This window comes from Penaeus japonicus, unplaced genomic scaffold (assembly GCF_977035675.1).
Source record: "Penaeus japonicus unplaced genomic scaffold, GWHDUDI00000001_assembly GWHDUDI00000006, whole genome shotgun sequence".
Lineage (NCBI taxonomy): Eukaryota > Metazoa > Arthropoda > Malacostraca > Decapoda > Penaeidae > Penaeus > Penaeus japonicus.
Genome location: NW_028234408.1, coordinates 17,349,402 through 17,364,181, shown reverse-complemented (window position 1 = coordinate 17,364,181; position 14,780 = coordinate 17,349,402). Strand labels below are relative to the sequence as shown.

Here is a 14,780-nt window from a genome sequence, read left to right as displayed (position 1 = left end):
ATACCTTTGGTTAAATGTCATTCATGCAGTGTGGTCGCCTTCGAAACGTGTCTTTGTGGGGCTTGGCTCATTTGATGGATTGGATTCCATCCATTTCCATATCGAATTTAGTTTATAGTAAATTCTAACCTCTTCGGACAAAGAGGCTGGCCTTATTGCAATAAGGGAAGCGGATTGCAAATGATGGCCAGGTTCAAGTGGCCTAAAAAACACTTTAAAAACTGATTTGAATCTATCCCAATTGCAAAGGACTAGGGGTGCAGTCTTAAACGCATCAAGTGCGTCACGCACCTCGGACGTATCGTCCGAGCGACACTCGCACTAAGCCGCATGATTAATGGAAGGAGGGATACAGCATTCACACACACGACGCTTTGACGGCGAATCTACCATCGCGTAGGCGAAACAAGCGATTCTACGTACACATAGACTACTCACAACATTTAGCGCTTATTGGATATCTCTCTAGACAATGTTTTTGGAGACAACGCTGATTTCACGACTAGTAAGCATATTTGAGGAGATGGTGTGGGTGGGTGGGTTGGGGATGGTTGAGGGTGGAGAAGGTGAAGAGGATTTAGCGGTAGGGCTAGAAGTGAGTTTTGAAGAGGTATAGTAGGAGCGACAGCGGGAAGAACAGGAGGGAGAGGGTGAGCATTTTCAGAATGAGAGGTGGATGGTGCAGGTGGTGATACAATGTCATCCGAATGGTGATGTCTAGGGTTGACAAAAAATTATTTGAAATTTTATAAGCTTAAGCTTTAAGCTCAATCTTTTTAAGCGTATAAAAAATATTTTTCTCAATTCTTAAGCTTAATTTATTTTAGTGAAATGCGTGAAGATTTTCATGTTATAAACAATAATTAATGGATATTTCGGATCAATATTAAAATGAGGATAAGAAATACTATTAAATTTGAAAATTGTATTCAAACAAATTGTATTACAAATTATATTCCAATAAATATAAATATTTTTCCTTAACAAAAGCCTTTGTTACATAAAACAATCAAATAAACAAAGCAGAAATATATCACTCGGTGCTATAAATTTATCTAACATTTATATTTAAATACTATTAACACAATTCAGAATTTAAAAATATTGCATTTGATTATCATTGTTTCAGATTGTCAAAGAAATCTGCGCCTATTGTCTGCTAGCAGTTTTATACGCTGAAAATACTCGTTCGGCATCACATGACACGAGTGGTGCGTAACGGAATGCAGATATATCTGAACTAGATAACTGCTTCACGTATTCGCTTTCAACTTCTTTAAATTTTCCAGATAGAAGAAAATTTATTTCCTTCATTACTAAGAAACCCTTATTCTTTTTCATGACCGCCTGCAACTTTTGATAGTACTGTTGGTCGTACAATTTCTTAAGCTTTATTTCAACTTGTTCAATAAGATTGATAGCGGTTTTAAGATCTAAACCACGAGTCTCAAGCTTCTCAATCGTCGATGGAATAATAGAAAAGTTGGATGATATGAAAGATAGGCTATACTTCAATTCAACATTGTTTACCAGCTCCTGAGACTCGGCAATGCAGTGAGCATCATTCGCATTAAATGAAAGCACAACCTCACTAACCTTTTCTAAACGAGTTGAATGATACACAGCCGCTTGTAGCCATGTCCCCCACCTTGTTATTACAGATAAGGGAGGTAAAGGTACTTCAGGGTATGAATCTCTAAATTTCTGAGGGGTGCTTTAACAAACGGTTTTAGCTGCACTAATGTGCCGATTGACCTCTGAGTAATTGTGCCGAATCAATTCAGCAACCCTGTGTAATCCATGAGCTATGCATGTAATGTGCATTATCTTGGGGTATAATACATTTAATCCTCGCATTGCTTTCAACATATACGGAGCAGCGTCAGTCGTCACAACTAGAATATTATGGTACAAAATTTGGTCAGGCCAAAGTTGTAGGAGAGATTCATTGAAGAACGCTGCTATAGTTGAATGATTCAGAGTCCAGCAAAGCCATATTTCCGAGATAGCATTTATCTCGTTCATCCTCTTCTCCAAGAATTCCAAACACAAAACAAGCGACAAATCGCTGCTCCACATCAGTAGTCTCTTCTATCGACACCCATAATTTCTTGCCAGCGACTTTTTTCCTAAGTTGACTTATCTTACTCTTGTACACATTTTGTACATGGTATTTTCTAAGAGTACTTTGATCAGGCATATCTTTTCCAGAAATTTCCTACAAAAAATTCCGAAATTCAACTGAGCTGAGTTTATTTAGAGGGATGTCAGCAGACAACAGTGCACGACAAAGTTTCACATTGAATTGTTTTTTGTGGTGAAGTTCCCATCTCCTGTTCAATTCCAATATCCTCTCTATCACCATCATTCATGTTGGGTATTTCCTCATTCATATTTCGCATGTTGTTCCGGTGTTTCTTGGTTTTGGAATGTTGCACGAAATCAGACTTTTTCAACCTTTCCATCTGAAAAAAAGGAATTTCACGATGTAGCTCACATAATTCAGACTAGTACAAATTGCAACAATGACTACCGACGAAAAAATATTTTCCAACAACGGTTTCATTACTTGATAAGACTCAATTTTAAGAGGCTAACGAATATTTCAACATTTTCTAATTAATATATTCAGATGAATAGCAGTTCATTCTAACATAACAAACTAATAACGTCGCATTCAGTGAGTGTTATACCGTCATTGAGTGTCCGATTCTGTCTTGCCTCTGAAAACTAGATTAAGAAAATACATCCTCAAAGTCTTTGAACTCATCGAGTAATTTTCTTTTGAGCTTGTGTGCCTGAATTTTTGGCATCTTTGCAAGCTGAAATGTTGAGAAAGTAGTAAAGTTTATAATTTAGTAGCATTTTCATAGTTCCATAGATGTAATATTTACTTCTAACTTACCTTTAAGTAACCGACGGAAATACTTAAGAATCTACTATCTAGTAACTGATATGCCAATTCTATCGTTTGCAAGGAATTGTAGAGCTGAAAGAGCGATGTGTTGATGGAAGAAAGTAGTTGTGGTTTCAATCACTTTAGTTCACTACACGTATATACAGAATGATATATGAATAAAATTACAATAATAATAATACATTACAGACAAAAGATTTCAAATATTATAGACAAAAAGGTAATTGTTTGAATGAAATTTATAATTGTTAAAGCACAAACAATCAATAAACACATTTTTTCCAATAAATAAATTTTAACATAATAGCGAAGTCAAATAAACAGGACATTAGAACATTAGAATCCATTTTTATCCATAAAATTAAACCAAAACTTAACAGAGACTTACCTGTTGATCTTGCAGTTCTGTCGTGAATACTGTTCACTTACAGGGCTGCAGGGTCAACATATCACCTCATTTTCTCCTCTTCTCAAAAAAAAAAAAAAAATTATTATTCTCTGGTCAACGTAGTTTTTTTCTCTCTCTCATATTGGAAAATAATTCTTTATTAATTGTTTGTGCTTTAACAATTATAAATTCCATTCAAACAATTACCTTTTTGTCTATAATATTGGAAATCTTTGATATGAATAAAGTTTAACTCTGTAAACAAAATTAGAACATTAAAGATGCACAGACTGAACATTATTTAAAAAGAATATTCTTGGATTAAGTTTTTAATAAAAAGCTTATTTTTCTAAGCTTTTATGTTAAAAAAGCTTAAATATTTTAATTTTAAGCTTATAAGCTAATGTCACAACCCTAGTGATGTCCCATTAACGCATCAAGTGGGTCTAGCACTTTATCTTTAAAAGATTTACCAGTCCTTATAGTAGATGTCATGAAAAAAACGAGGCTACACACCTAACTCACTATACGCGGAAAAAAAAACTTAAATTAAATGGAAAGACGGCAGATCACCACGAAAAGAAAGCACCCAGCAAATGTATAAAAATTAGCAGATAAGATATAACTTTCTTTAGAATATGGAAATTAGGGAAAACGGATAGGTAAGGGAGGGAGGAGTGGGAGGCGAAATGAGAACACCGTTAACACGACATACACCTACCTTAGCCTGGCTGCTGGGCTGACGTCTGGATTTCTTGTTGCTTGGAGATTTCCGGTGCGTTTTCCTCGGCGATTCTGGGGGGTTTCTGCGCTTAGTCGGGGTATGAGATACGCGATGGGTGGTAGTTAGCGAGCGAGCGTGCGGAGGCTGTTTCTGGGTCTCTTTTTTTTGCTAAAAGAAAAAAGTCCCGACGCTGCGACCAGTTGTAAGGGTTGCTCACAAAAGGACTTCAGCAAAAGTCAAGGGCGTTTTCTCTATTTATTAAAGCGGTAGCGAAGAGATTAACAACAGTTAAAATCACAGTCGTCGCTTAGAGCAGCACAGGGGGGATGGCGATACTGTGATGCCACGGAGTGTTCTGTCTTCTCCTTCGGGGAACAGGTCAAAGGTCAGCTGCGAGGAGGACTCGGACTGCCTGGTCGGCGCGGGAAACTTCCAAAATTTTGCCCAAGGTGCACTTGCATACGCGCCGGCTTGGCGTGGGTCCTCGTGACATCTGTTCGGCCCCCTGGGAGCAGCCGCAGCTGATAGGGTCTCAGATCTGCAGGTGTCGGAGCGACAGTGGGGTCTTGGTGTGGTCAGGGCGTCCCTTGGAGAGTGGCTAAAAGGGGTGAGTTTGTAAAATGCCGTTTTCTTGGATGGTCTATACTGCGCTGAAGTTCTACTGAGTGATTTTTGTCTAGCATGTTGCTATAAGAGAACAACATGTTACAACCCTCTTTGCAATCCTCAGACACGTACACCTGCAGAGAGAGAGAGAGACGTGTGTGTATACACGTACAAAGAGAGAGGGAGTGAGAGAGAGAGACGTGTGTGTATACACGTACAAAGAGAGAGGGAGTGAGAGAGAGAGACGTGTGTGTATACACGTACAAAGAGAGAGGGAGAGAGAGAGAGAGACGTGTGTGTATACACGTACAAAGAGAGAGAGAGAGAGAGAGAGACGTGTGTGTATGCACGTACAAAGAGAGAGAGAGAGAGACGTGTGTGTATACACGTACAAAGAGAGAGGGAGAGAGAGAGAGACGTGTGTGTATACACGTACAAAGAGAAAGAGAGGGAGAGAGAGAGACGTGTGTGTATACACGTACAAAGAGAGCGAGAGAGAGAGAGAGAGACGTGTGTGTATACACGTACAAAGAAAGAAAGAGAGAGAGAGAGAGAGAGAGACGTGTGTGTATGCACGTACAAAGAGAGAGACAGAGACACGTGTGTGTATACACGTACAAAGAAAGAGAGAGAGAGAGAGACGTGTGTGTGTATACACGTACAAAAAGAGCGAGAGAGAGAGAGAGAGACGTGTGTGTATACACGTACAAAGAGAGAGGGAGAGAGAGAGAGACGTGTGTGTATACACGTACAAAGAGAGAGGGAAAGAGAGAGACACGTGTGTGTATACACGTACAAAGAGAGCGAGAGAGAGAGAGAGAGAGAGAGAGACGTGTGTGTATACACGTACAAAGAGAGAGAGAGAGAGAAACGTGTGTATACACGTACAAAGAGAGAGAGAGAGAGAGAGAGACGTGTGTGTATACACGTACAAAGAGAGAGGGAGAGAGAGAGACACGTGTGTATACACGTACAAAGAGAGCGAGAGAGAGAGAGGGAGGGAGGGAGAGACGTGTGTGTATACACGTACAAAGAGAGAGAGAGAGAGAGTGAGAGAGAGAGAGAGAGACAGACGTGTGTATATACACGTGCAAAGAGAGAGAGGAAGAGAGAGAGAGACATGTGTGTATGCATGTACAAAGAGAGAGAGAGAGAGAGACAGAAAGAAAGAAAGAGAGAGAGAGAAACGTGTGTGTATACACGAACAAAGAGAGAGGGAGAGAGAGAGACACGTGTGTGTATACATGTACAAAGAGAGAGACAGAGAGAGGGAGAGACGTGTGTGTATGCACGAACAAAGAGAGAGAGGGAGAGAGAGAGACACTTGTGTGTATACACGTACAAAGAGAGAGAGAGAGAGACGTGTGTGTATACACGTACAAAGAAAGAGGGAGAGAGAGAGACACGTGTGTGTATACACGTACAAAGAAAGAGAGAAGAGAGAGAGAGAGAGAGACGTGTGTGTATACACGTACAAAGAGAGAGAGAGAGAGAGAGAGACGTGTGTGTATACGCGTACAAAGAGAGAGAGAGAGAGAGAGACGTGTGTGTATACACGTACAAAGAAAGAGGGAGAGAGAGAGACACGTGTGTGTATACACGTACAAAGAAAGAGAGAAGAGAGAGAGAGAGAGAGAGACGTGTGTGTATACACGTACAAAGAGAGAGAGAGAGAGAGAGAGAGAGACGTGTGTGTATACACGTACAAAGAGAGAGAGAGAGAGAGAGAGAGGGAGAAACGTGTGTATACAAGTACACAGAGAGAGAGAGAAAGAGAGAGAGAGAGAGACATGTGTCTATACACGTACAAAGAGAGAGAGAGAGAGAGAGACGTGTGTCTATACACGTACAAAGACAGAGAGAGAGAGAGAGAGAGAGAGAGACGTGTGTATACAAGTACAAAGAGAGAGAGAGAGAGAGAGAGAGAGAGACGTGTGCATAAAAGTACACACTGTGAGGGTTGCTCACAAAGGACTTCAGCAAAAGTCAAGGGCGTTTTCTCTATTTATTAAAGTGGTAGCGAAGAGAATAGCAACAGTTAAAATCACGCGGTCGTCGCTTAGAGCAGCACAGGGGGGATGGCGATGCTGTGAGGCCACGGAGTGTTCTGCCTCTCCTTCGGGGAACAGGTCAAAGGTCAGCTGCGAGGAGGACTCGGACTGCTTGGTTGGCGTGGGAAACTTCTCGAAATTAATCCAGGGTGCACCTGCATAAACGCCGGCTGGGCGTGGGTCCTCGCGACATCTGTTCAATCCCCTGGGAGTGGCCGCGGCTGATAAGGTCTCAGATCTGCAGGTGTTGGAGCGACAGTGAGGTCTTGGCGCGGTTAAGGTGTCCCTCGGGAAATAGCTGGAAGGGATGAAGTTGTAAAATGGTGTTTGTCGGTTGTTTCTATACTGCGCTTAAAGTTCGACTGAGCGTGATTTGTCTATGCCTGTTGCTATAAGAGAACCCATATGTTGCAACCCTCTTTGCAATCCTCAGACCGCTCGACCACGCTTATGCATGGCGTCCCGACATGCAGTAAATGCAATATCAACTGATTGGCCAGTATGGTCAGGTCACATAAAAGAGAATTTGAGAGAATAGTGTGTTACTGATTCTCTCTCTCACCACAATCGCGTCAACTCAACACCCGAGAAGTGTATCCTTGTTATGCAACGAAACCCCCACTGTTGTGAAGGCGCTGGTACTCAGGGCGACGGCTTCAAAACGCTAGGGTTGATGAGGCTGGATTGCCAGCCGGTCTTGTTGAATCGTCGAAGATTATGGGTCCTGCAAAGAAGCCACGGCTGCCCGGTGCATAGCAAGTGTATGTATGGTTAGCGGTGCTAAGGGTAAGATGGGGAGAGGGTTGGTACGGGGATTAGAGGTAAGGTAAGTAGTAGAAAGATAGGATGGAGAGTAAGAATTAAAATACTTACACTAAGAGAAGGCATATCTCATTAGTAGTCAATGATTAACCTGAGAATAAGGACCTTGTTTAATATTAAGGGGGGTGAACTCTGGAGCTGAAGGTCGCTTTTTTTTCTTTTCGACGTGACGGTAAGATACTACATAGCATGCCAGAAACAGCAATGCCATTATTACCATGCCTGCTCCTGTTACGAAAATTGGATAGTAATAAGTATTATGGAAATCAGGCAATGAGTCTCTATAAGTGAATTCCTGTAATAGAGATGTAGGTTTAATGCTGAGTTTAGGGATGGTAATATTAAAAACAGGTAGGTCTAACAACATGGGTGTGATGTTATCGTTATTTACTTGTATTTGAGTTGCATAAGAATGGGTCGCCGGAATGAATAACGACATAGTGGTGAGTTCGCATGAAGTTGGAAGAATATATGTTCCTTTTAGTACAATATCTGGTTTATTGATGTCACACTTAACTGTGGCAGTAGTGGGGTGGTAGTAGTAAAGAAGTGTCACGTCATCAAATGATAAGACGAAGGGTCTTGTTGATTCCTGAATGTTTCCAAATGCGCACTGACCAATGATGTTATGATTGGTGAGGAGTGAGCGTGGGCAAGATGGGAGGTCATTGTCCAGTGGTAATGGGCGGGAGTGACAGACGAAGGTGCGAGGGACTGGCTGAGTGCATGATTTTAGGAAGTTTGTTGAAGGAACTGTGATGGCTTGACCGTGTAGTTTTTTAAGAATGAGTGAATGTTGTAGGTGTAGCGTAAAGAATGTACCATTAGTCATGTGTGGGAAGGGATGAATATGATAGGCTTTGAAGGAAGATTGGGGTTTTAAGGGAATGAGAACAGACAAACCAGATACAGTAAGGAAAGATTTAAGTGATGAATAGAAAGGAATACGTTGATTGAGGGTAAAAAGGGGATGAAGATTGTTAGAGGTTGCAAACTGGAGAACCGGACGGAAGTCCTGAGGTGAGATAAGGTTAGGAAGAAGTTCTCCTTTGCCTGCTGCAATTAAAGAAGAAACGAAGGAGTTGATGTGCTCTGTAACTTTGTTTACTGTTATTTGATAAGATAGAACATTGAAAGCGAGCTCTGTGAAATGATTTGCACTACTAATTGTAGCTGAAAGTTTATTGAAGGAATGAGAAATGTTATTAAAAGCAAACTTTAGATCATGAATATTATCGGAGATAACGTTAACTGAATGAATGGAAGCGTCGAAGCGTTTAGTTATTTTAGATAAGGTAGATTTATATTCTGAAAATCGAGACGTAAAGGTATCCTCGTCTATTACACCGAAAAGTGAATGAGCAATTTTACCCACGACATTGATCAGCCCGCGGCGAGATCGATGTTTGTGAACAACGAAGCGTTGCAATGTTGTCACCGTGGAGTTGAGGGCAGACTCGAGGAGGGCGAATTGCTTATGTGATAAATTGTCATGAGCTATCTGATTTCGTAGTTTTATTATCTCATCAAGGTGGTGCGCGGCTAAGCTGGAAATGTCATAGAGGGGTCGAAGAGACACTTTAGCTTCAATGTGATCTGTTACAGGGAACACTAAGCCTAGATCCTCAACTAATGCACCGGGCACGGCGCGTAACCTCTCAGGTAGGCCTAATGAATTAACGAGTAAGGGCGACACCAGTGCCAGTAGCATCAGTACGAGCATCTGAAATAGAGGATATGAAATTAGTGAAGTTACAGGTGCATTAAAGGATGTGGTAATACCGTGGTTTTGTGATTAGTTAGCCTCAACCGCAGGAGAATAGTAGTCACTGGCTCTCTTTAACACGTCAAAATGGAACCAAGTTTCAGAGTTAGTACTTAAACATTTACAGTAAGCCTTATTGTTCTTAACTTCAGTTACCCTATAGGGACCATCAAAGCGGGGAGCGAGCTTTGGACGCATGGAATCATTAGCATGAATCTTGCGGAATACTAGAGTGCCAATACCGATAGATTTGTGACGAGCAATTTTATGTTGGTAGGAGAGAATCTGGTCTCTAGATTTCGTAAGATTATTCTTTAGCCTTGCGGAAAGCAATTCTATTCCTGTTTAATAAATATTCCGCATAGTTGTCAGAGTATTCAGGTTTGCGTGCAGTTTGAAAAAGGTCATATGGTAACCTCTTATCCATTCCATACAAGAGAAAATGGGGTGTATCTCCTAATGACGAATGGAAGGTACTGTTAATGGCAGACTGAATTGTGAGAATAGTCTCGTCCCAATTATCAGATGTACTGTCTACTAATGACCTCATGAAGGAGAGGATGGAACTGTTTAGCCGTTCTGTGATTCCATTACTTTGTGGCCTGTAAGGTAAGATATTTACACGGGTTACATTCATTAAATTACAGAGATTGTTCATGACCTCGTTTTGGAATTCTGTTCCGTTGTCTGATGAGAAATACGTTGGTGCTGTATATCTCTGAACGAAGTCATGAAAGGCTTTTGCAACGACTTTCGCAGACTTGTTAGGGATGGGGACCAACTCGCAAAATCGGGAAAAATTATCGATGAACACGAGGATGTGTTTATTTCCATTGCGGGAGGTCATAAACCCTGACAGTGTGTCGCATGAAACTTTTTCAAAGGGAAAATTTGGAATGTCGTAACGCAAAGCTGGTGCAGGTTGATTTGTTGAACCCTTGTAATATGGGCAACGTTTACATGACTTGACATGTTTTTTAACCTTGGAAATGAGAAGAGGGAAGTAGTACCTTTCCCGGGCCATCTGAATGGCTTTGTACACGCCACAGTGGGCTGCTTCTCGCGAATCATGCACGAGTTGGAGGACTCTTGGCTCAAGTGATTCCGGAATCACTACAACGTCTCTAGTGAAACCCCGACGTCCTTTAATCTTCTTAGGGGTCGCTCTGCGAAAGAGAAGGCCGTTGTCGTTAACAAAAAATTCTCTGACGGGAAGACGGCCGACCGGATCCAAGGGTTCATTTCTTGCTAGTTTCTGTATTATCTCACTGTAAACTGGGTCCTCGTTTTGCGCGCGGCGGATATCATCCTCGGAGGGAGGATGTAAGGGTTGGTTAGCTGTGTTAGCTAACACCGGCGCGGGTGGAGGGACGTTCTTAAGCTCAGTAAAGCTAGGGGGGAATGAGTCTAAAGATTCTTTATCATTTGAGTGAGATAACGGCGCGCGGGAAAGAGCGTCCGCTACGACGTTTTGTCGGCCAGGTAAGTAGACGATTGTTACGTCATACTCTGCCAAAAGTTCTATGGCACGGGCTCGTCTTCCATGTGGATCCTTTCCATGCAAGACGGCCGTAAGGGCGGAGTGGTCGGTGTGCACATCAATTTTATAACCGAGTACCAACTCCCGGAAGTGCCGGAGTGCCCAGGTAATGGCCAGAAGTTCGCGGTCAGTAGTGTGATATGACCTTTCGGCAGGCTTAAGGCTTCTGCTTGCGAAGGCAATAGGCCGAAGTTTACCATTTACCTTCTGATGGAGTGTTGCTCCGAGTCCAACGTTAGAGGCGTCAGTTGTGAGAACGAAAGGCAGCTCAAAGTTAGGGAAAGCCAGGACAGGTGCATTGACAAGCAAGGATTTCAGGTACCTAAACGAGTCATCTGTGTCTTGATTCCACTCAAAGGGAACATCCTTTTTGAGTAATTTGTTGAGCGGTGCCGCTATTGTTCCATATCCTTTAATGAATGGTCTATAAAAACCGGAAAGACCGAGGAAGGACTTAAGTTCTTTTTGGTTTAGCGGTTCTGAAAAGTCAATCACGGCTTGCACTTTGCTTGCGTTAGGTAGAATACCGTCAGATGTTAAGGTATGGCCCAGGAAATCGAGTTTTGAACGGAAGAATTGGCATTTGCTCGGATTTATGGTAAGATTTGCGTCTGCCAAACGTTCGAAAACTTGTCGCAATTTCCTCTCATGTTCAGAGATTGAGGGGGAACAAATCAAAATATCATCTAAGTAAACTAACACTTGGTCATTTATCATGTTACTTAAAACTATTGACATTAATCTAGTGAACGTAAGAGGGGAATTGCGTAGTCCAAATGGAGTTCTAAGGAATTCAAAGTGACCCATGTGGGTGGAGAATGCTGTAAGGGGCTGGCTGTCTTTAGCCATGGGCACTTGCAGAAACCCTTTAGCAAGGTCGAGAGTGGAAAAAACTTTCTTTCCAGAGCCGATATCTTGTAACAACAGACGGAGATTCGGGATTGGGAATGGTTCGGGAACGGTAACAGCATTGAGCCGACGGTAATCCACCACAGGCCTAAATGATCCGTCCTTTTTAGGGACAAGAATCATGGGACTAGCCCAGGGAGAATTACTTGGCTTAATTATGTTCATTTCCAACATTCCTTGCACTTCATTTTCGAGAGCCTTCCGCTTAGAGTGTGGGATTTTATACGAAGGTATGTATATTGGCTTAGCGTTGGGTTCAAGGGAAATGGAGTGTTCAATCAGATTAGTGCTTCCAATGGGACGGTCTTGGGATGGCAGTATTGTCGGATAATCCTTAAAAATTTCTTTTAACAATTCATAGCCTTTATGAAAGTCTAATGGTTGTTCTAGAATTTTATCTATTTTGGAATTATCAAGATGTGGAGGGTTTTGAGATGCTGTGCAGACAGGATAGGAAACAGGCAAGTCGAATTCGCGAATAGGCAACTTCGTGAATTCAAAGTTGACAACAGGTACACCGCCTCTAATTTCTAAGGGAGCTGGGGTCACGTTAATGAGGTGTAACTGACATTTACCATTTGATATATTATACAAAGAAGGAACAACTGCACAGCCTTTTACTCTAACATAATCGCATAGTACAAGAGCTGTACCATCTGCCATCGACGTGGAAACGTCGCAGAGGAGATCACTAAATGGAGGAATCGTAGTCGTTGAAACTAGGGTAAACCGTGGCAAGATATCATCGCAAGTCCATGAGTGAGATCGCGGGTCGTCAACATCGTCGTTACGCGCAGCTACCGGTGTCTTTGCGATCGGAACGCTGTGGGATTGTCTACTGTTTTTGCGAGAACATTTTACTTTGTCGCGCGGAGTAGCAACTGTGCGTACGACAGGGGGAATGGGAGGGACGGGAGGGGGACGGGGTGAGGAGGGGGAAGGAGGAGGTGAGGAGGGGGAAGGAGGAGGTGAGGAGGGGGGAGGGGGAAGTGAGGAGGGGGAATGAGGATGTGAGGAATGGGAAGGAGGATGTGAGGAGGGGGGAGGGGGAGGGGGAGGTACGGGTGGGTGTGCGGGAGCCTTTTCCGTTTTCTGTTTCATATACCAACATTGACGGGTGAAACGGGTCGGAATGTGTCCATAAACAAGAGGGCTGTCGGAGGAAATAGGTGACGCCGTTGAAAACGATGGTGTTGCTTTGCGGGTGGAGGGAAATGCCAGACCTATATAAGAAATCATGGCCGAGTAGCAAATTTCCCGGGGTGAAATTTTTATTCACCACCACAAAGGAATGGGGAAAGATTATACCACCGATTTCAATGTTTATGACTTTTTTTCCTAGAGAGTTTGTCGTGTTACCCGTAATGCCGCAAAGAGTAGTGTGCGACGGTTGCAAATCTAACGAGAGGCCATATTCCTTTAATGTATCAAGAGATACAACACTACAAGAAGAGCCATTGTCCAGGAAAAAATGTGCTGGACGATTATTAAGTACTGAAGGGAGAAGAGGAGGTTGGCTTTCGTCGTTAGGGATGCACGATGTTGACATATGTTGAACGGGACGGTTTATTCTGGATGCCAGTTGTTTGTAGTGCAGAGCTCGTCTTGCAGACTTCCTACGTCTACCTGATCGTTTGTTACCCCTTAAAAAGAGGGACGTTGTTGCTGGCGTCGTTTGAGGAGGTCGTACGTAATTCGGACCTGCTCAGGGAATGTTCGACATTCTGCCCAGTTATGTTTTGTGTATCGATGGTGGTATGGGCATGAGGGAGGCGATGGGCAAGCAGATGCACTGTGACCATGTCTGGTGCAGTTGAAACACTGGTAAGGGTCTGGCAACCAGTTTGTAACAGCGGGCTTAGGTTTGTGGAACCCAGGGAAATTATTCGGCAATGGTTGGTGTTGTGGTAGTCTAGGTGGGGGCTGAGAGGGTCGCGGCTGAGAGTGTTGATTTGTTTGTTTGTTGTATTGTTGGTTGCTTCTGTTGTAGTGGTTATGTTGTATGTGTTGAGTATATTGTTGGGTGGCGGTAATGTTTTGACGATTGTCGGTTTACTTTTTCGTTTGTATGTGTTGTGTGGCGACAATTGCATGGACGGTAGCATTTGGGGCTTTTTTTTCTGCAATTGACTTAGAACATTTCCCGGGAAGAGAAGGTTGACAGATTCGCAGGGCCTCCATATTTTTTCTCTTGCCGATAAAGGTAGGAGACGAGAATACCTTTGGTTAAATGTCATTCATGCAGTGTGGTCGCCTTCGAAACGTGTCTTTGTGGGGCTTGGCTCATTTGATGGATTAGATTCCATCCATTTCCATATCGCAATTTGGAGTTTGTTACAGTAAATTCTAACATCTTCTTCGGACAAGGAGGCTGGCCTCATTGCAATAAGGGAAGCGAATTGCAAATGATGGCCAGGTTCAAGTGGCCTGAAAGACGCTTTAAAAACTGCTTTGAATCTATCCCAATTGCGAAGGACTAGGGGTGCGGTCTTAAACGCATCAAGTGCGTCACGAACCTCAGGGAAGGTAATGTCGAGTCGACACTCGGCACTAAGCACGCAATGATTATTGAAGGAGGGATCGCTCTCAGAAACACCGCTTTGTTTGACGGCGATTTCTACATCGCGCAGGAAACTGTCTATCGGCATAGACGTACCATCAAATTTAGTTAGTAGATTGAAGGTTTGATGAGGTTGATATGTCGACATATTGGAGGAGAGAGTGTGGGTGGGTAGGTGGGGAGTGGTTGAGGGTGGAGAAGGTGAGGAAGAGGGATTAGCGGTAGGGCTAGAATTTGAGTTTTGAGGAGGTGTAGTAGGAGCGACAGCGGGAAAGACAGGAGGATGAGGGAGAGGGTGAGCGTTTTCAGAATGAGAGGTGGATGGTGCAGGTGATGATACTATGTCGTCATCCGAATCGTGATGTCCCATTAACGCAGCAAGTGGGTCTAGAACTTTATCTTTAAAGGATTTACCAGTCCTTGTAGTAGACGTCATGAAAGAAAACGAAGCTACACACTGAATTCACTATACGCGGGGAAAGAACGTAAATTAAAGGG

At 42.8% G+C, this 14,780-nt stretch overlaps 2 protein-coding genes and 1 pseudogene across 3 annotated transcripts in view; 1 reads left to right on the top strand and 2 right to left on the bottom strand.

The window, feature by feature from the left end:
* LOC122244196 (uncharacterized) overlaps positions 1 to 14,780 on the top strand; it is an 88,706-nt gene that overhangs the window by 4,665 nt on the left and 69,261 nt on the right. The window lies entirely within an intron of this gene.
* Positions 1,089 to 2,813, bottom strand: LOC147471671 (uncharacterized; annotated as a pseudogene).
* LOC147471670 (uncharacterized) lies at positions 7,518 to 9,231 on the bottom strand. Its single transcript, XM_086537533.1, has one exon. It carries the CDS (start codon positions 9,229 to 9,231, stop codon positions 7,588 to 7,590), a length of 1,644 nt encoding a protein of 547 aa, XP_086393659.1. The 3' UTR covers positions 7,518 to 7,587.